The sequence below is a fragment of the Cyprinodon variegatus genome, unplaced genomic scaffold, assembly GCF_000732505.1.
Source record: "Cyprinodon variegatus isolate N-32 unplaced genomic scaffold, C_variegatus-1.0 Scaffold342, whole genome shotgun sequence".
Taxonomy (NCBI): Eukaryota; Metazoa; Chordata; class Actinopteri; order Cyprinodontiformes; family Cyprinodontidae; genus Cyprinodon; species Cyprinodon variegatus.
In genome coordinates this window covers 69,940-90,486 of record NW_015150795.1, presented here as the reverse complement: position 1 = coordinate 90,486, position 20,547 = coordinate 69,940, and the positions used below count along the sequence as shown (strand labels likewise).

The 20,547-nt window shown below is 39.5% G+C and overlaps 1 protein-coding gene across 4 annotated transcripts in view; it reads left to right on the top strand.

The window, feature by feature from the left end:
- Nucleotides 1–20,547, top strand: part of pbx1 (pre-B-cell leukemia homeobox 1) — a 90,719-nt gene that overhangs the window by 63,456 nt on the left and 6,716 nt on the right. For 2 of the 4 annotated variants that reach the window (XM_015385533.1, XM_015385535.1), the window contains exons 3-6: nucleotides 7,166–7,410; nucleotides 13,050–13,240; nucleotides 15,874–16,009; nucleotides 19,006–19,054. In XM_015385533.1, the coding sequence (XP_015241019.1) occupies nucleotides 7,166–7,410; nucleotides 13,050–13,240; nucleotides 15,874–16,009; nucleotides 19,006–19,054 (621 nt within the window). Of the gene's footprint in view, nucleotides 1–7,165; nucleotides 7,411–13,049; nucleotides 13,241–15,873; nucleotides 16,010–19,005; nucleotides 19,166–20,547 lie in introns of all 4 variants that reach the window. The other 2 variants (XM_015385532.1, XM_015385534.1) reach the window with 1 other exon arrangement.

Sequence of the window (20,547 nt, the reverse complement as noted above, 5' to 3'; positions counted from 1 at the left end):
AAAAATTAGATTGACAGATGACCGTTGATACGTGATTGGCCGAATTTAGCTGTACAGGCTGACGTATAAATAACTGGTCTGCATAAAATAACGGGGAAAAAATACAGATTTTAAGACAGGATTATTTTATTTTTATTGAAATTTTCTAAATTTTGGGACAATATAGTCTGATAAATATTACATTTATATACATGTTTAAGGCAGAATGATTTGACATTTAAATATGATCAAATCAGCCGATTTCTCTTTTTCCCTTTTTATTCATAAAAAGAATATTTTATAAACAACATTCTAGACGTTGGTTATGCCTTAACAATCATTAAAGTAGCCGATTGTGAGACTAATAAAATAGTAACATCTCAGGTCTCATTGATATTTGACGGATACGACATGAAAGACGAAGTAAAACCTGCTATCGCCGCTGAGAGCAGCTCTTCAGGAGAGGAAGATGGAAGCCATGCTGCTCAATTTGTTCCCCTGCAGAAAAACCTGCGCTGAAGCTATTCCACCCTAATGGTACTTAATCATGTTTAGAGACGGCGTGGTGCCAGATGCTATTACAATTACCCAACCATTTCTGATTTGATGAAAATAAACAAATTTTAGCATTGCCTCTTATTGCCAGATAATGCTTCTTTGATGTTGGTGGTAATATCCTGATTAGGAAGCTTTAATCTCCGCCTGTGGGGAGGGAGGATGGTGTTTTCAACAAGTCCTACTAGTTGATCTGTCTTCTAACCACCTTGAGGTGTTTCTACTGACCGATTGTCCCTGTGCTGCAACCTGTAACGCAACCTAAAAAGCCGCGGGTCTCCAGCAGTTTGATCGCGGGGCGCCCAGTGTGAGTCAGAGGTCTCCATCTCTCCGACTGTGACAGAACAACCCTAAAGTCATTAATTAAACATCAGGCTTTTTTTTTTCCCTCTCCCAAATCAGTGGTCGGTTGTGACAGGCTGCCATGCCAGCACTTCCTGTCAACACGCCTTTGGAAATCTAGACGGGGATTACAGATGCTAATGGTTTTTGACAAGCTGCCATTTGCCTCTGTTAATCTGATAGGAAGAAGATATGGGGACTGCAGAGCATGGTGGGCTGCAACTGTGGGAGTCTGATATTGTTATACCGCAAAAAAAAAAAAAAAAAAAAGCCCAAACATTCCTGGAAGGAATCTTAATCCTCCTGTCAGGCTTTGATTCCCGCCCAAATACCCTCACTGACTAAGAAGTGTATTTTTAGATTTGGATCTTGCTTCTATCTGCTGTCGATTTTTATGTTGTTTTATTTTTCTCTCACGTTTATCTACTGCTGAGGAGACGATCTGAAACGGACCGGCTAACGTTGGCTCAATCCACCAACCCTTCTTCTCTTCCTCTGTTAGGGCTGATTCCATCCAAACTCCAAGCTGCTCTCAATCCATTCATCTCTGCTCTGATTAATATTTTAATACCAACACCCCTCTCCGTATGAAGCCACAGGCCATTCCGCTGGAATGACTAATATATAGAGAGCAGAACATCCTACATGTGAGCTCATTGAAAGCAGGGGGGGGGTAGGATTTAAGCAGGCTTCTCTTCCCCGCCAAATAGGAACGTAAATCATCCCAGAGCATGATATTCTGAGCGTCTCCTAGCAGCTGCGTGGAAATGAAATAAATATTCCCAGACAAACGAGTGCAGGTCCAGAACAGTTAAACATTCACCTCTGAGTAAAAAAAAAAATATATATGGTGGCTTCTATTAAAGATCGATTTGGTTTGAGGAAAAGGCCGGATGTTCGGAGGGTAAGCAAATGTCAAGTTCTCCCTTTCCAGTTTACGTCCGCCCGTGACATTACAGACTCCTTCCAGCGCCGCCAACCACAGTCACGCGTTTTTTGCATTATTGGGTCAATTCATCAACATCCGCTGCAGTTTCCTATTTTGCATTAACTTGTGAAATAAAGCGGTAAAGCTGGGTGGACGACACCATCTCTGAAACACCTCCAAGAAGGAGGTGGCATCCATTAGAGACATGCAGAAAGTGCATGTTTTCCATGGAGGAGGAGGAAGAGGGGGGTTTGGCTCAGATCAGCCACTCTGAGATAATTGTTTATCCCTTGGAGAAGCTTTGGTGTTTGTCTGCGGGTGGCTAAGTAAGTTCAGCGGCAGTTTTTAGTCGAAGAAAGCCGGCAGACCCAACATTAGGATGAATCAATTAGGCCGCCATTAGCCAATGAAGTGGCTCTCGCTGAGTCGTGTAATTATGACCCACAGCAAAGCCAATTTCATGGAAGCACATTATCCTTTTTTTCTCTTTCTCTCCTTCTCATTTGTTTGAGGTAATCCTCCCGTTGTTGTAATTATGTGCTTCAGTTTCAGCGCGGAATAAATAAATCATCATTCGTGGACACGGTTCAGTCTGTGGTTTCGGTCCGCGTCTGGGAAAAAATGGCCACTTTCTGCTCGGTTCAATTAGAGAGGAATGCTGTGAAGCAGAAATCTGTGTGATAGGACGCTGTGGGGAAGAGCCCATATTACAGGCAGGCAGCTACTTAGCTTGTTCCCAGCTCCGAGGACGCTGTGTAAGTGTGACAATGTGCTGTCAATGAGGGATGACAGTACACAGCCAACATGGCGTTATGCATTGTTCCTTCCTGGGTCCCTCCTGACAGATGCTCTCCAAGACAGCTGGATCAGCAGCGAGAGCGGGATGCAGGCCGCGCCACGCGCGAGCAGAGCGATCCTGATTAGCAAGGCCACGTACACGTGTCAACAAGCCGAGTCAGGGGACCGCGTCTGGGGGTCCGTGCTCGATTTAAGACCCCCTTCATGTGCTGCGTTTGAGCATAATGCAGCCGTTGGAAGAGGCAGGCCTGCCTGAGCGGGTCGTCTTGTGTTTTTCCATGACCTTTCTCATTTAGCCAGAGAGGAAAAAGACTGGCGGATAGTTTCTCTCTGTCTCCTGTCCAAGACGTCTCCTAAGGAATGACCTTCTCTGCAACAGGCGCTCTTAGAAGACTGATGCTGGAGGAGCTTCGAGCCAAGTAAAATAAACACTGCGGGAATGTTAAGCAGGAAACTTGGCAGGCATGAAGAGAATTGTTTTTGTAGACACTGAGGATTTTTACATCTCCTTTTCATTCGACAGCCTCGGTAACTCCAGCACTCTTTAAAATCTTCCCACTTGAATGTCTTACTCTCAGGTTAATCTTGAGGTTAATTTTGTAAAGTCAAGATATTTATTAGAGAATTTCACAGCCTTCGGAATACCAAAAGAGGTATATTATTAGACTTTCAAACTAGAAAAGCAGCAGCCGGTCGGCCTTCATCAGTACTAATATCCTCAAATACTAAAAATGGATTCTGAACTTCTGTCCTATTTTTTATTCAATGTCACCAGGCTAAGAAAATCGTGTGAATTGATTCACTTTACAATGTTTTGTCAATCAAATGAGGGTTATGGAGGTATTCTAAGTTTAGGTTTCAACATTTTCTTTCCAGATTCTGGACATTACATTAAGTCCAGTACTAAGTAATACTGGACTGGACCTAAACAGTTTCTGAGATCAAATGCAGCTACTTGCAAAGCACAGTCTGTGGACTTTGGTAGCTTTATTTGAATTATAAAAAAAATTGAAATTAAGTTTCAATTCAACCTAAAAAGCCTTTAAATTTGTAGATTTGTAGAGGGTGCAAGGAGGTAGTGAGTCCCACTTTTAGAATTCGGTACTAGAGTTCGGGTACTCAGAAGTTTGTTATTTTTTTCAATAAGTTCTGAAAGTGGCTTATTAATCTCAGGAAGTCATCCTCAAATCCCAGGAAGTCAGTCCCAATAACCACAGGAAGAAGGTCCTGAAATCACCAAAAGTCGTCATCATCAACTCAGTCCAGAAGTCAGTCCCAAAAATCTGGAAGTCGATCCTGAAATATCAGGAAGTCGGTCAAAATCCCAGAAAATCGATGCGTGATGACAGGAAGCTTGCACTGTAATAACAGGAAGTCTATCCTGAAATCACTGGAAGTAGGTCACAAAATTACAATACTAGTCAATACTAAATAAGAAGAAGTTGGTCCCAGCAGGAAGTAAATTTAGCCATAAAACAGCTGACATTAGGTTTCTGTGTTTATTCTAGGAAGATGCAGGAGAATGTTTACATTTTGGACAAAGAAGACAGGTGGTTTGAAAGGGGAGTGAAGGAAGCCATTTATGTTAAGAAAGAAAAACCAACTTTAAATAGAGGAGGTGGACTCGGGGTTCAGCTTTTTAAAAAACCTACAATGCAGCGATAGAGTTGATTCCTTCCTGATATCATCGCAACCCCCACCCCCATACAGGGAACCAAAGCATCTTGCCTGTTCAGCCAGGCCAACAATTCCCCCTAACGCCCCTTCAGGGTTTCCGCAGTTCCTTAAAAAGTCTTAAAAGGCATTGAATTCTTCAATATAAAATCAAGGCCTTACCGCAGTAGACATGGTGATTCGTTGCGTTCGCCTGTCTGCTAAGGTCAAAACAACCGCGCCTGGCTTGACGGAGAAACCAGGAGAATAGCTGAGCATATTTGCGACAGTGCACTTTTACTTTCGCCCTCTGGGGGGAGCCTCGCTGGAAAATCAACACCGGTTGCATAGTACACCTTTAAGTGGCATTAAAAAGTCTTAAAAAGTCTTGAGTTGAACTTGCCTTATGCTGTAGGAACCCTCCCCTTTCAGAGGCATAGACCAGTATCAGTGATTTCAGGTTTACAAAGAACTCAAACGACCCCCATTCCCCAGGGGCGGACCCATTCGTATGGTTCCATTTGCATGTTTTCTAAGCCAAACAAGGCTTGGTTTTGGTTCACTCTATAAAGCCTCAAACTCAAAGCTATTTCTGACATTTGAATTGAAAAAGCTTCCTGGATGGGAAGCAAAACATCACATGCGAACCGAACCAAGACAGTCGAACCGAACGGTTCGGACGGTTTTCATAAACCGTTCCGTCCCTATAAGAAAGGTTAATATCTTCCAGTGTGACCTTTTTTTTGTAGGTTTCTTTGAAAAAATATAGCTGATTAAGTAAACAAAGAACACAATAGAGAGCATTTCTACAATCAGTCAGGGAATATTTAGCTGTACAAAAGGTTGAAATTAAAGTATAAATTAAGATATTTCAAACAAATGTAATGACTCTCTGAGGTTTGGACTCCCAGCATTAATGGTACATATGGCAGCACCATATTTACATTCTAAAAGCAAAATAACTAAAGTACAGATTGATTTAAAAGCACCTTCATTTGATCAAATCAACCTTTTCTCTCTAGATATTTTCTCCTCATGATGAGCACCATTGGAAGTAGGGATGCACGATATTGGGATTTTGGTCGATATCCGATATTTTAAAACTCATGTAGCAGATAACCGATATCGATACCGATGTTAAAGCTGGACAAAAATAAGTAGTCATTGAAAATAGCAGTTTTGTTATCCATTTCTGACACTTTGAAAAATAATATACTCAAATATATTTTCATATGCTGATATCAAATTGATTTTTAAAAACGCGGTATCGATCTATTTTACTTTCAAAATCTCATGAAATTTCATCGTTCTGTTACAAACTCTCGTGATATTTTCAAATTCTTGTGAGATTTTGTTAGTAAAATAGATCGATACCGCGTCAATATATCAACATATAAAAATATGGCAACATTTCGTGAATTTTCGGGGGATTTCGTAGCATAACGATGACATATAGCAATATTTCATTAGTAAAAGAGATTGATATGGTGTTTTTAAATGGCAATATATCAGCATATGAAGATATCGTGATATTTTAATGGATCAATATTTTTTCCCTCGTCTTTAGAAGTTTTTAAGTCTGTAAAAAAGAAGTTTTTGAGGAAGAAGAAGAAGTAGTATTTTATTATTATTTTTTTTTAGACTTTAGAAACTCAGAAGCTGATCAAATATCAGGTTAAATATCGGTGGGGTGGCCGATGTCCGATATTCAGTTTTAAGGCTGATACCGATAGGGGGCCGGTTATATCGTGCATCCCTAATTGGAAGGATTAACAAGATTATCATTCCAGTCCTTCACTTTCTCTGTCAGAAAACCTGCAGCACATTTCAGGTGAAAATCTCTGGATTTGGTGATCAGATGCTAAAGGAACCCAGAAATCTGCCTCCAGGTGATCTCTGATGCTTTCAGGCTGCCTGGACTCTTTTCTTTCACCTTCTAGAACATTCACAGGACTACTGCTGGTTTCCCTGCTGGAAGAACCTCCTGCTGGTTTCCCTGCTCTGGATGCTGCGTTGTGCCCTCATTTTAACACCTACTTCGTTGGGGTATTTATGAGGCTGTAGCTGAGGGCCTCTGAGCTGGTGAGCAGTCAGGAGGAGAAGGGAGCAGCGGGGGCCACCATGATGGATGTTAACCGAAGCAGACAGGAGGGTTTAGAGTTTCTGACGGAGCGGGCTGGATCGGGTCATAACGTGGAGGTAGAGCTGCCTGAATCCTCCCCTGTGAGCCCGTCTATAGATTACTGACGCACTCTGGGTACAAACCGCCTCCTCCTTCACTCAATCTACCGCCCGCTGAGTCCGCAGCCTGAACCTTTGACCCCTTCCATCGGCTGCTCGTACAGCAGGCCTCGTTCTCATCACAGTGACCCTCCCCTCGTCTGGGGTTAACGCACCGAACGCCCCCATCATCTCTGAATTAAGGACGGCGTCCGTGATGTACGGTTCTGAATAGTCTGGATCCTGAACTGGTTGTTGAAATGGACGGCTTTAAGGTGGAGGGAGAGGAGTCTGAGCTGGGGGAATGTTTTCACCTCAGAAAATGGAAGGTGGGCTTTAAATGTCCTAAATGACAAGGGAGACCTCTAGTGGAGGGCGGTTCTACCCACACACACACCCTGCTAAACCACGTCAGAACCTGTTGGTTCGTATGAAACGTTCCACATATCTTTATTTGCACAGAAAGAGATAAACTATTGTGTTTCGTAGCAGCGGAGATGACGCCACTGAGAAGGAGACATAGGTGGAATTTCTTAGGCTAGATTAGAGTCTAGTTTAATGCTTTCTGGAGTCTTTTTCTGCCTCCCTGGATGTTAAACGGATGCTGCTGTGTCTGTTCTGCTGACAGCGTGTTAACGGCGCAGGTGTGACCTTTCAGATCTGACCTCTGACCTGCTTTCTTCTCCACAGTGCTCAGCATCCGCGGCGCCCAGGAGGAGGAGCCTCCAGACCCACAGCTCATGCGCCTGGACAACATGCTGCTGGCGGAGGGCGTGTCCGGCCCGGAGAAAGGCGGGGGCTCGGCAGCGGCGGCGGCTGCGGCGGCCGCCTCAGGAGGGGTGGGGGCCGACAACTCAGCGGAGCACTCGGACTACAGGGCCAAGCTGTCCCAGATCCGACAGATCTACCACACAGAGCTGGAGAAGTATGAGCAGGTGAGCCCTCCTGGTTCTGATCCCAGAGTTTTACTACTTTAGACCGATTTATCATCTGAACCGTTTATGGCAGCGGAGCTTCGTCTGCCTCTGTCTGCTGTTAGAAAAGGAAAACTAAAACAGGAAACCAGAAGACTCCAAAGATAAAAATAAAATCATTATTATTTGGATCCTCAAAAAAAAATTCAAGGTTCCTTTTTATTTGGACCTTTATAACATTGGAGCCGTTAAAAGAGGAAAACACAGGATTAACTTAATAATTCAGACAAACTTAAAGTGAAAGTGAGTTTTCCTAGAAGCAACGCTGGAGTTCTCCATCTAACTGAAGGATTTATATCCTTTTTCCTCCTAAATCCTCCGTTTCTTATTGACCCTTTATTTGATAGACCAACACAACAGGTGCACCATGGTTAGGTAGGTGGAGAGTTACAGGTGATGCGCAAAATAATATAATTCAAATAAGTGGCCCCCTTCAGAGCCCCAAATACACTATTATTTCTGAAATTCATTGATTAGTATAAAAACAACTGTTCTATTATCTGAGAATAAAGAGAATCATATAATATCCCATGAATTTCACATATGAAAATCACATGTGAAAACCCATGCGACATTTAACATGATGGACACAAGTAATTGTAAATGTTGGGAGTTGGAACATTTCATTCTAAAAGCAGATGTGAAATAATTGTTTTCTTTTATTCACATGTGATTCATGTATTTTTGCATACGAATCATTTCTTCACATATGATACACACTTTTACACATGATACCAATTTAAAAGCATTTATCACATTATATTATGAAACTAAATAATATGTGAATCACGGGACCTAAAATTGCCCATTTAAATTATAAATTGCATGTTAACCTCTTAACATCCACCTCATTTTGGGTAAGCAAATAACTTAGGAACTGTAAGCTCAAATTACATGTGCAATACATTATCTGAAAGCTAACTCCCTTTAGTTTCCTATTATATAAATTAAAACTGGGTGACTAGAACACAGACCAACCTGCATCAGTTCAAACATGAATCAAAGTTGTTGTTTTTTTATTCTCGGAAATGATAGGTCTTTTTTTATTTTAGTAATAAAGACATTCTTAAGAAATGGCAGGTTTTATTGTATTATATTTGTTCTACGTCATGTCAACCACAAATGCAGAACATTTCAGACCTCTAGCTATAACAGTTCCAGAGCTGTGGGGTTTGGAACTTTTGATGTCAGCTTAAATGTTGCGCGCAATGGCTCCACCTGCTGGTAAAAATTTTACCGGTGGAATTTTATGCATTCTGAATTATTACCCCCACTTAAGGTCCTCTAGGTCGCCTTAAGAGGTTAAAATCCAAGCTTTCGCGTGGATTTAAAACTTTTCATGTTTACACATGTAACTCCAATTCAGAGCATGTGATTCACATATGAGGTACATGTGTTTCATCCAAAAACATTGGAATTACATGTGAAAACATGTGATTCATTTTATTTCACATGTGATAAATGCTTTCACATGATTCCTTTTTTTAAGCACGTGGTTCACATGTTAGACACATGTGAATCACATGCTTTTAAATGGGAATCACATTTAAAAGCCTATATCTTATGTGAATAAATGATTCACATGCAAAAACATGTAAATCTCGTATTTTCACATGTGATTTACATTTTTGCATGTTCTACACATGTGCCTAATTTTTTACTCAAATGTTTTAATGAAAATCACATAAAAACATGTCACAACTGAACGTTTTCGCGTATGATTCACATGTGACACACGTGTCTAAAATGTGAACCGTTTGCTTTAAAAGGGAATCATGGAAAGCATTTATCACATTTGAAAACAAATGAATTATTTGAATCATGATACAAGTTTTCACATGTAAATCCAATGATTTTGGATGAAACACATGTACCCCAGATGTATTTCACATGCTCAGAATTGGAGTCCCATGTGAAAACATGAACGTTTTTAAAGGTTTTAAGTTCACGCAAATGCTTGGACTTTAACATGTGATTCATAATGAATCTGGTCAATTTTAAGTCCCGTGATTCACATGTTATTTAGATTCATAAGATAATTTTCTCTTTTTATTTTGTAGAACATGACTACCGACTAACATAAACTAGCAGCTATAAATGAAGATCTATAAAATCAATATATTTGATAAAAGTAGATCAGTTTAATAATTAGTATTCGAAACTTTTCAGGATCAGAAAAAAAACTTCTAATATTTTAACATAAGGAACACAGCTTATAGATAATTTCTGATTAGAATGATCAATGAAGCTAATTATATTCACATGGGAAAAAATCTTAGTATTTGTTTCCCATGTGAGGAAGATGCGAGTTTCACATGTGATCAAAGTTAAACGGAACATGGAATAAATGAACGTAATGCTTGATCATAGGTGGAAAATGTGACTAACGTCAGAGATGGAATTCATGGTACATAGGAAGGAAGGAGAAAGCTCCAGGGGGAAGTTACAGAGGAATGGCGCTCCACTTAAACTGACAGATCAGGCAAGGGAAGAGTTTTTCATAGAAGCAAAAGAAGAGGCCCGTGGGAACTGTGGAGCAGCCGCAGAGATCTACGGCTCCGGTGAGAGAATCCGTCCGCCCGACAGCGAGGAACTCTGCACTCTATAAATATTAACATTCTGGAAAAAGTGTGAGAATTCAGGCGAGAGGTGGAAGAAGGTATTCCATGAAATGAGACCAAAATCAAACATGCAGAATGTTCAGCTATGGAAGCTGTCCAGTGCTGATGCTGGGATGGAGGAGGCTGAATCAGGGGAATCCTGGATTCTACTGGGCCAGAGGTGCCCAAAACTACAGTTAGGATGGCCTAGTCAAAGTCCAGTAAATTTACTCTTAAAATAAGATAATTAGATAATATGCACTTGAAATAAGACAACGTAGTTGTGTTTTCTTATTTTAAGTGTAAATTGTCTTGTTCAATTGACAAAATGTCTATTTTAACTCCTCAATTCAAGAACAAATGCACTTATTTTAATAAAAAGTGGCTTATCTTGATTTAGATTTTTTTGCAGTGTAGGACATGAGACAATGTGGTCTTTAAAGATACTCTACATTGCAGTAAAAATTATCTCTATGAGGGGACAATTTTCCCAAATCATGCACCAACACTCTAATCAATGAATAAACCTGAAGGTTGTCGAGATTCACTTCCTTTCTACCCTGGATAATGTCCTCGCTGCTGATTAGAATCAACCGATGCACGGTTTTATACGGAGCCCCTAAAGTTACATGGAGGAAAAAATAAATTTTGCGATATCCCACAATACTTTTGCGAGATCTCGCAAAAAATAAGCTTTTGCGAGATCCCGCAATACTTTTGCTAGATCTAACACACTGTTGTGTGTTTTGTAAAACAAACACACAACAGTGGAGGTGCAAAGTGTACTGCTATGGGAGGAAAATACGCCCATGTGTCAGCTACAACCATGGAGGATGATTTCGAATGGTTCTTAATTTATAGAGAAGTCCCAAAACACGAAATTACACGAATGAAGAGAGACAAGGTCAGTATGGCAATCCTACGGAGCTCCTAAAGGGACATGGAGGGAAAAAATTAACTTTTGCAAGATCCCGCAATACTTTTGCGGGATCTCGCAAAAGTATTGCGAGATCTCGCAAAAGTTCTTTTTTTTTTCCTCCATGTCCCTTTAGGGGCTCCGTATTTTTAAGGCTGGTACTGTTTTTTTTTTTTTCTTGGGGCTGAGTTTTGAATCTCAAATTGCTTTTTTTTCCGTCCATTTACATGATAAAAATTAAATAACTACAATGAATGTTATGCAAGTCAAAATTTAAACAAGAGAGAAACCTTTATTAACAAATTAAAACATTAACAGTGGATAGCAGATGGAGGGAACACTTCTCAAGGCGTTACTGCCGAATGCACTAATGAATTAGTTAAAGCTGGTTCGCATTGACTTAAAGCTCTACTTATATAAACAGTTAATTGTTCTCAGCTTTCTTGTTAAAGACGACCGATACGTCAGTTGGATAATATTTTTGGCCAATATTAGTTTTTTGTTTTGTAGATTTTTTCCTGTTTGATCCGTGCATACGTTAAATTAGAGCACTCAGTAGCTGCAGAGTATGGAGTTAATTTTGTTTCATTATTGTTGCAAGCAATGAACACGTTTTGTAAATGGAAATTTAAAAAAAACATGCAATCCAGGAATTAATCTTTAAAAAGCATTTTAATCCAATGTTATGAGAGAAATGTTGCTTTTTTCTCAGATTCGTTTTTTTTTTCTTTCTTTTTTTTAAAGATTTTTTTCACATATTTTACATTTTCAAATGTAAAATTGTTTTTCAGATTAAGTTTTATGATTTGCATACTTTTCAAACTGGGTTTTATGGATTGCCAAGATGCATTTCTATTGGTCGGCTCGACGTTAGCAACATCCTTTTTATTGATCAAGAGGAAGCGTTCATTTAATTTGAAGTGAAGAGAATCTGATCTGTAAATTGCAATTGGGAAAGTTTGCATTTCCTACTTTATTTAAAAAACAGAAATGTAAAATATGTATATCTAAAATATCTATAAAGATTTTTTTTTAACATAAAACTAGAAAAAAAACATTTTTTTTAAGTTTAATTTGTGGATTGCATTTTTTAATTTCCTTTTTCAAATGTTTTTTTTTTATGTAAAACGATAATGGAACTAGTTTTTCTCTATACAGCCATGCGTGGAGGTCATGTGAAGCACATTCATGCATCGACTCTCCCTCTCTTTGGTATATATCACTTATGTTTTTTAATTGTTAATAAACGTTTTTCTGTTTTTTTGAGACATATGTTACATATATTATCATTTTTATCATATAAATGAAGGAAGATTAGGGATCAGTTAAACTGATGTCCAAATAACCAGCTTTAAAAAACCTATCTGTACCTTTAGGCCATTTTCTCAGTAACCCAGTCGGTGCCAAATAATGATCTCCTCTGTCATATAATGGGGGGATTTTGGGGTTCTGAGCCCCTCGGTCATATTCTGGACATCAGGTAGAATCTAAATCAGATCAGTGCTGATATAAAACATGTTTCTCCTGCGTTCCTTTTCTCTCGTACTCGTTCAGATCATCAGGCGACTGCAGGAACTCCTTTTGATGGTTCTTATCCCAGATTCCTCCATCATGTGCACTGCGTTCTGTGGCCGTGTGGGTTCCCCCTACAGCCCTACAGGGATCGGGGGGGTTATTTCCTCTTATCCCCTTTGTCTCTGATGCATTTGCAACAATAGCTTCGCTTTCAGATGAATGTGATGAGCAGGCAGATAGACAGAGGTAGACAACGCCTGACACGGCGAAATCCAGGGAGGGATCGACTAAAGCAGGAGAAATAAAGAGGAGGAGACAGTAGCAGAGAGAGTCTAACGCCGCAGCGCGTTCACGCCCGTCATCTTCGTCTCCCAGGGTTAGCTGTGCTGTGAAGGTGTGCGTCTGAAAGTGAGAGGCTGTCACTGCTTTCTCTTAACGTACTTCAATCACAATTTTCTGTTAAATATGAAACATATCAGCGTCTTTTCAGAGGAAGCTCCACCCTGTCCTACATGGAAGCAGAGCTGGAATCTGACAGAACCATGTGTCTCTGTGTTTCCCCTCCACAGGCCTGTAACGAGTTCACCACCCACGTGATGAACCTGTTGCGGGAGCAGTCGCGCACGCGGCCCATTTCGCCCAAAGAGATCGAGCGCATGGTGAGCATCATCCACCGCAAGTTCAGCTCCATCCAGATGCAGCTGAAACAGAGCACCTGCGAGGCCGTCATGATCCTGCGCTCCCGCTTCCTGGACGCCAGGTGCGTATCCCCGTCTCACCGTGTGCTCACATGTACAGGAGGAACACCCAGCCAATAACAGCTCCCGCTAACAGTTCCCCTTTTTTTAATGTAATCGCTTGTTCTCTTTGATGCGTGCTTTTGGATTTGCATACATTTCTCTGAGGATAAATCCCTCTCAAAGCCTAGGTTGGAGGCATAACATTTAAATGAGGCGTGCGCTCCCGTATAAAGCCTCACTCTATATTCTCCTGCAAATGAACACGGCGGCGAAGCAGCGAGGGATGGGAAGAGCGAAGCCTCCCCTCCCCGCTTGATGCTCTGCTCCTCTGATTAATCTACTGGCTGCTGGAGCTCCTGCTGTGAACATTTACATATTTTCTAGTGAGCTCGTTGGAGCTGGCAGGGAAGGGGGGGGCAGAGGTTTTAGCACAAATCTCCTCAACCAGTCGATACATGCGAGGAGATTTTACAGCTTCTCTCCAGCTTATGTAAAGCTCCGCTCAGCTATGACCTGATAGGTGGAGAAGATGGAGGGGTCAGCCGACTCCAAGGCTCCTCACTGCTGCAAAGTATGTTGGCAGATAAATATGTTGGTGAATGGAATATATGTAAGATGTACAGTGGCCCTGAAGTGCAAACTGCAACTACAAATCTAAAAGCACAACTACATTAAGGAAAACAATTACATTAACCTACCGGAAAAGGTAGGTACCAGTGGGAAACATGAGACATCGCTGATTGGACGACGGCGCCGTTTGACCCTTGAACCGGAAGTTGCGTCGTCTGAACAGTCCAGCTTCTTTTAAGTGTGTCTTCAGTGTACGCAAACTAACTGAAATTTCGTGATTAGTCTTGAGCATATCTAGCATCACCTCGTACATATGTCCTGATTGAAAATATTCCTGGGTAACGGCAGCTATGTTTGTAAAAGCCACAGCAGGCAGAATGACTTCCGGTTCAAGGGTCAAACGGCGCCGTCGTCCAATCAGCGATGTCTCATGTTTCCCACTGGTACCTACCTTTTCCTGTAAGTTAATGTAATTGTGTTTTTCTTAATGTAGTTGCGCTTTGCTTTATGTAGTTGCGATTTCCTTAATGTAGTTGCGCTTTGCTTTATGTAGTTGCGATTTCCTTAATGTAGTTGCGCTTTTAGATTTGTTGTTGCAGTTTGCACTTCAGGGCCACCGTAAAGATGCCATTAAAAAAACTCGTAAAACTTGATCTGAAAAAGAGAAATGTGAAAATATAAAATGTGGAAAAAAAGGAAAATTAGAAATTTCAAAATAATAAAAACATTTTTTTGATCGAGACTGGTTTCAAAGTTCGTTTCTGATCCACAAATGTTCTCTTCTTCATTTACAAAATGTGTTTTTTGCTAAAAACAATGGAGTTAAATGGAGTGACACATTGCATTTTCACTCTAAAAGCTGAAGCTCGAAACTTAGACTTTAAAAAAATAAATGTTCCTGTTTAGGAGCATAAGTATGAAGCCCCTATGATGACGGGTTGAAATGGTTGAATTTTAGGACTATAATTGCTTTTACGTGTTTAGGTGGCTGGCAGTAACGGGTCTCTATTGATTTCTCCATCATGGTCATCAAATAAAACATTCAAATGTTGAATAAAGAGGAGAGATAGTTTGATAGAGGGGTGAAGGAAGCCATCTTTGTTAAAAGGGAAAAGCTGTCACTAAACTGAGCAGAGGACTTCAGCTCCTAAACATATCCATTTAAAATGACCTAAAACTATCTCATCAGATGGCCAACACCAGACAACAAGCACACATGAACTTTATGTCTTAAGGGTCACATTTTAGCTCATCTGAAGGAAAATCTGAACCTACTGCATTGTTTTAGCGCTTGGATCAGCTGGAGCGTGTCTACATTGAGTCTTTTCTGATGTGTGTCTTAAGATGAGGTGCTGTGAACAGGATCTAGTTCTATAGACGTTAGTGATGTAGACACTATCAGCACCTACTGGCCTGGCATTCATATTGCAGCTTTTTTTTTGGAATTTCAGAATAACAGTCTGTTCACAGATAGTTTAAGAGGAGCAGGAGATAAATGGAGTGAACTTTGCTCCATTATTTTTGTAAATGGAAATTTAAGGAAAATATAATCCATTTTTTTCTTTTTCTTTTGAGAGTAACTCTGTGTTTTTCCTCAGATTTTATGTTTTATTTGCTTTGTTTTCAATTGTAATGTTTTTCAATTTCTTTCACTAATATTTTATTTTCAAAATCTTGAAAGTTTTTTTTTTTTTTCAAGTTGACTTTTACACATTACATTTTCTTTCACATTCCCTTTGCTTGGAGCCCAACCCAAACGCTAGAGATTTAACAGTATAAATGTTGTTCCTAACGTCCAGCAGATCAGACAGAAATGCCTCTGATCTGGAAAACACAATTTGAAAAGAATGACATTCAAACGCAATCTAAAAAAAACTTAGATTTTAAGAATAAAATTTGAGAAAATAAACTGTAATCACCTAAAACTTGGAAAATAAATGATAAAAAATTATTGGAAAAAAAGGATTCCCTTTTCCATAAATTTCACTTTAACAAACATGTTTTTGCTTGCAACAATAATGGAACAAATTTCATTCCATAGGATGAAGTGCTGTGACTGACTATGCTGCTCCTCTTTTTGTAGGCGGAAAAGACGAAACTTCAACAAGCAGGCGACAGAGATCCTGAACGAGTATTTCTACTCTCACCTCAGTAACCCGTACCCCAGCGAGGAGGCCAAAGAGGAGCTGGCCAAGAAGTGTGCCATCACAGTGGCCCAGGTACGAGCAGATCAGAGCCCCCCGCGGGAACGTCTCTGTACAGAGCACTGCGAGACATGAGGAGGCTGTCAGCGTCTGGACGGGTGACCTAGGCTTTTACGGATTCAGACAGCCCTTATACTCTTATTCTACACTTTTATTAGCGCACAAACAACAATCCAAAATGTAAATAGATATCTTCCCCGCAAAAAATGTAAATCTAAATAAGTAATTTTCTCCTAAACTAAGTGCATTTGTTCTTGAATTGAGGAGGTAAGTGAGACACTTTGCCAATGGAACAAGACAATTTACATTTAAAATAAGAAAAAGCAACTGCATTGTCTTATTACAAGTGGGTGTTATCTAATTATCTTATTTTAAGAGTAAAAATACTCATTCCATTAGCAAATCATCCCATTTACCTACTAAAATGAAGGTAAAATACATTTGATTTAAGGAATTTTTACTTATTTCTAGATTGTTTTTGCAGTGTTCAAAGTGAAATCAGTTGTATTCAGGGCTCTGAAGTCGCTGTTACTGCTGCTAGTCCGTAGAATAAACCCAACTGTTCTATGAAGGCCTCAGAAAACTTAGTGGAAGAAGAACCTCATGAAGACTGAGGACACTGCAGACGGGTCAGAGAGAAACCTGTGGAACGTTCAAAACGAGGGTCTATGGCTCCGTGGGAGAATCTGCTGAAAGGAAAAAAAAAGTCTTAATCTAACCTGAAACATTCAGAAACCAGTTTACACTTTATAAGGGACTAACATTAGTTTAGTAATTAAATGGTTTTTAATTAGTTGGGGTTTTTTTAGGGGAGTGTTGGCCTAGTGGTTAGAGCAGTGCGCTCCCCACAACCTACACTCTGGGTTCCTTAGCAAAGACCCTTAACCCCACACTGCTCCCCAGGCGCCACACAATGGCAGCCCACTGCTCCCCAATGGGACGGGTTAAATGCAGAGTTAATCTCTCCATTGTGAGATCAATAAAGTTCAGTTTCTATCCTTTTGATTAATCTAAAAGGAGATACTTTTAGTAGGTCAACAAAAAATGTAAGTAAAAAATTTTACTTATTCGATCCTTCTAAAAGTGTCTTTAAATTCATGTTTAGTCATTTTATGGACAAAGAAAATTCAAATGCAGGTCATTTGAAACCCTTTTCATACCACTTTTTTTATTTAAGTGAGGGTCCGCACAAGAGTATAAAATTGGGTCTAGCTTTAGCAACATTAACAGTTTGTTCCCATGGTTTTCAAGGTACAATGGGAAACTACTTGGGTTCAGTATATAGCCCGTGTTTACTTCCTGGTTCCTGAGCCAATCATATGAGAGGATTTGGTGTTTTCAAATTTCAATTTTTTTAATTTCTAAATTTCTTTTGGCCTGAAAAAAACAAGACTACATTTTATTGGTCAAGAGCGATTTTGTATTGGGCTTAAAGTGTAGAGAAAGTGTTTTGTGAAAAGCAATTCTAAAAGAATGCGATTCATAAAACTTAATCTGAAAAAGAGAAGTAAAAAAATAACATTTAAGAATATAAATTAGAAAAGAAAAATAACCAGAGAAAGCAGCCCAGTTACTCTCTCCCAGCTTTGTAAATTGAATTTGCATGAAGCTAAAATCATTTATTAGCTATGCATGCATCCTATTGAAATGTATTTGGAATTAAAAAACAAAACATAATTAGATTGCAGTGTTTCTATTGATAGAAGTTATCGTAATAAAACAGCTGACTGGACTAAAAAAGTGTGATGTAATCATGTCGATTGGAAAGTTCTGCTCAGATATGTCAGGATTGGAATTTATTCTGATCACTATTTTCCGTGGAAATAGGCGAGTGGCGACCTAGGAATCCAGAGGTTCTGACCTGAACAAAAACCCTTAATCCTACACTGCTCCCTTGGTGCCGCACAATGGCAGCCCACTGGGGATGGGTTCACTTCATTGCTCTGTACCTGTAACAGTATAATGACAATAAAAGCTGGGAAAACAAATATAAAAAATAAATGTAGCTTCAGATGATACTTAAACTGGAAGCAGGAGGTAAATTCTGCCACACGAGGTCCTTGAATTTTTAGATCCTTGAAATTGAAACTGTTTATTCTTAACTAGAGCTTAAAAAAATAATAATTGGATTCATTAGAGATTTATCAATTATTGAAATAATCATCAACTAATTTTGTAATCACTTAAGCATCAACTAACATACAGACTCTCATGCAGTTAGCTGGAAACGCTAGTTGCAGGTCTAATTCTAACCGCTAACAGTTAAAATGCTGAATGTTTCAGAGAGGAGATGTCTGCAGCTCTTAGAGGAACATGTCCGCCTGTTAGGATTCTTACTGTACCAAAGTTTCTGTTATCCCAGAATATAAAGTGTTTTTGTTTTTTGTTTCATCTCTGCTCTTCAGAAACTCCACTTGTTTCAATCCTGTGAGAATTGATAATAAGGGAAAACAATGACGCCGCCAAGGTAAACAGCGGATCCATCATTTGGGAATGGATCGTTTTCTCAGTCGCCTTCATTAATTTCTACCAAATGATCTGAGGATGCAGCTGTGGCTCCACGGTGGAAGCTGCTCAGCAGCTCGGTGATTTGTGGAGTTTCAGTTTCTTGGCTATAACAAAGGAGAATGTTTACCTTCTCTGTCTATTAGAAACTTTGCAGGATTGATTTGGTTTTCATTTTAATGTTGTTTATCATTAGGGCTGGGATTACCCCCCTGGCTTCATCTGGGAGTCCATTAGCTGTAATGGGTGTTAGCGGAAGTTGACTGATTGGTGCTTGCGTGAGTTCTGATGATAGCTGCAGTCATGGTGACATAATGAGACCGTTATTGGCAATCATTCCATTCTGGCACCAATGCAGATTTACAGCACCAGTCTGACAGAGGCTCTCTGCAGTGTTTCACATGCCATTAAAGGCCATTCAAGCTAAAACGTTAGCTGTATTTCTTTAAAGAAGCTCTGTATGCTTAAACTTTTTTTTTTGTTTTATTGTTTTTTTTCCTGCTCAGGTTTCCAACTGGTTTGGGAATAAAAGAATCAGATACAAGAAAAACATTGGTAAGTTCCAAGAAGAAGCCAACATGTATGCCGCCAGAACTGCCGTGAATGCGGCTAATGCATCCTCACATGGAAGCCAAGCAAATTCACCCTCCACTCCAAACTCTGCAGGTGAGACAGGAAGTCCCTGGCTCGGCTGGGGTTAGACGTACACTTCCTCTCTGTCCATCAGTGTAACGCATTTAAGGCTTTTTCAGTGCTGATGCTGTAAAGGACAAAAACAGGCCACTATTCCACATATATGTTGCCCATCCCATATTAATGCGCTGTTAATAGGGTCCATGTTTATCCCGTAGCGAGCGTCATTAGCTCCTACGATGGCCCTGATGTTGCTTTCAGCAATGTAGAAAAGAGCTGGTGGGGTTAAAGCAACCTGAGCCCTCATGCTAAGTCTCCATATCTTTACTGTCCTTCCTTCTCAGCCTCATTAACCCGATGTTTGCCTTTTCAACGCTCTGTGTCATGATTCCCTAATGGCATTCAAAGGATAAGTCTGGTGATAAAAATCACTTTGAAAGTCCAAACTTTATTTCAACACTGCAAAAAATGTAAATCTAAATAAGTATTTTTTTCTTAAAATAAGTAATTTTTTTCTTGAATTGAGGAGGCAAGTGAGACACTTTGCCAATGGAACAAGAAAATTTACATTTAAAATAAGAAAAAAATAACTGCATTGTCTTATTTCAAATGCATATTATCTAATTATCTTGTTCTAAGAGTAAAAATACTCATTCCATTGGCAAACGAACTTATTTGCCTGCTCAAATTAAGAGTAAAGTCCCTTAATTTAAGAATTTTTGTACTTATTTCTAGATCGTTTTTGCAGTGAAAGCAAAGGCTCACAGAAACAAGGCAACCTGCTTTCAAAAGGCTTCACCACATACCAGAAAATTCAACCTTAAACTCACTCCCATTATTTTAACAGGATTCCTATAGGTCTTTAAAAGTTTTTTGAGTTTGAAAAAATAAGTTCAAGGCCTTGAAAGTTTTAGAAATTACTCATTAAAAGCCACCTGTCCTTTTTTCAGGACATGTTTTGCCAAAATTTGATATTTAGATGCTAATGCTTTTCTATTCAAAAGCAAAGAATGAATCACCTGAGTGAAGTTGGCTCCCCCACCTTCTTCAAATCAGACAAAATTAGTGTCAAACGTTTGTGCAGCTAAAACAGATGTTAACTGACCTTTGATGACCTCTACAGAATATTAATATGATTAAAATGATAGCAGTACAAATGAAAATGTTTGCCATGTAAAATTTTTAAATAAATTTTAAATATAAAATATTTAAAATATATATATTAAAAATAAAAAAATGCATATTTTAAAATATGTAAATTTTTTGTACTGCTATCATTTTAATGATATTAACTAGGGATGCACGATATTGGGATTTTGGCCGATATCCGATATGATGATATTTTAAAACTCATGTAGCCGATAACCGATATCGATACCGATGTTAAAGCTGGACAAAAATAAGTAGTCATTGAA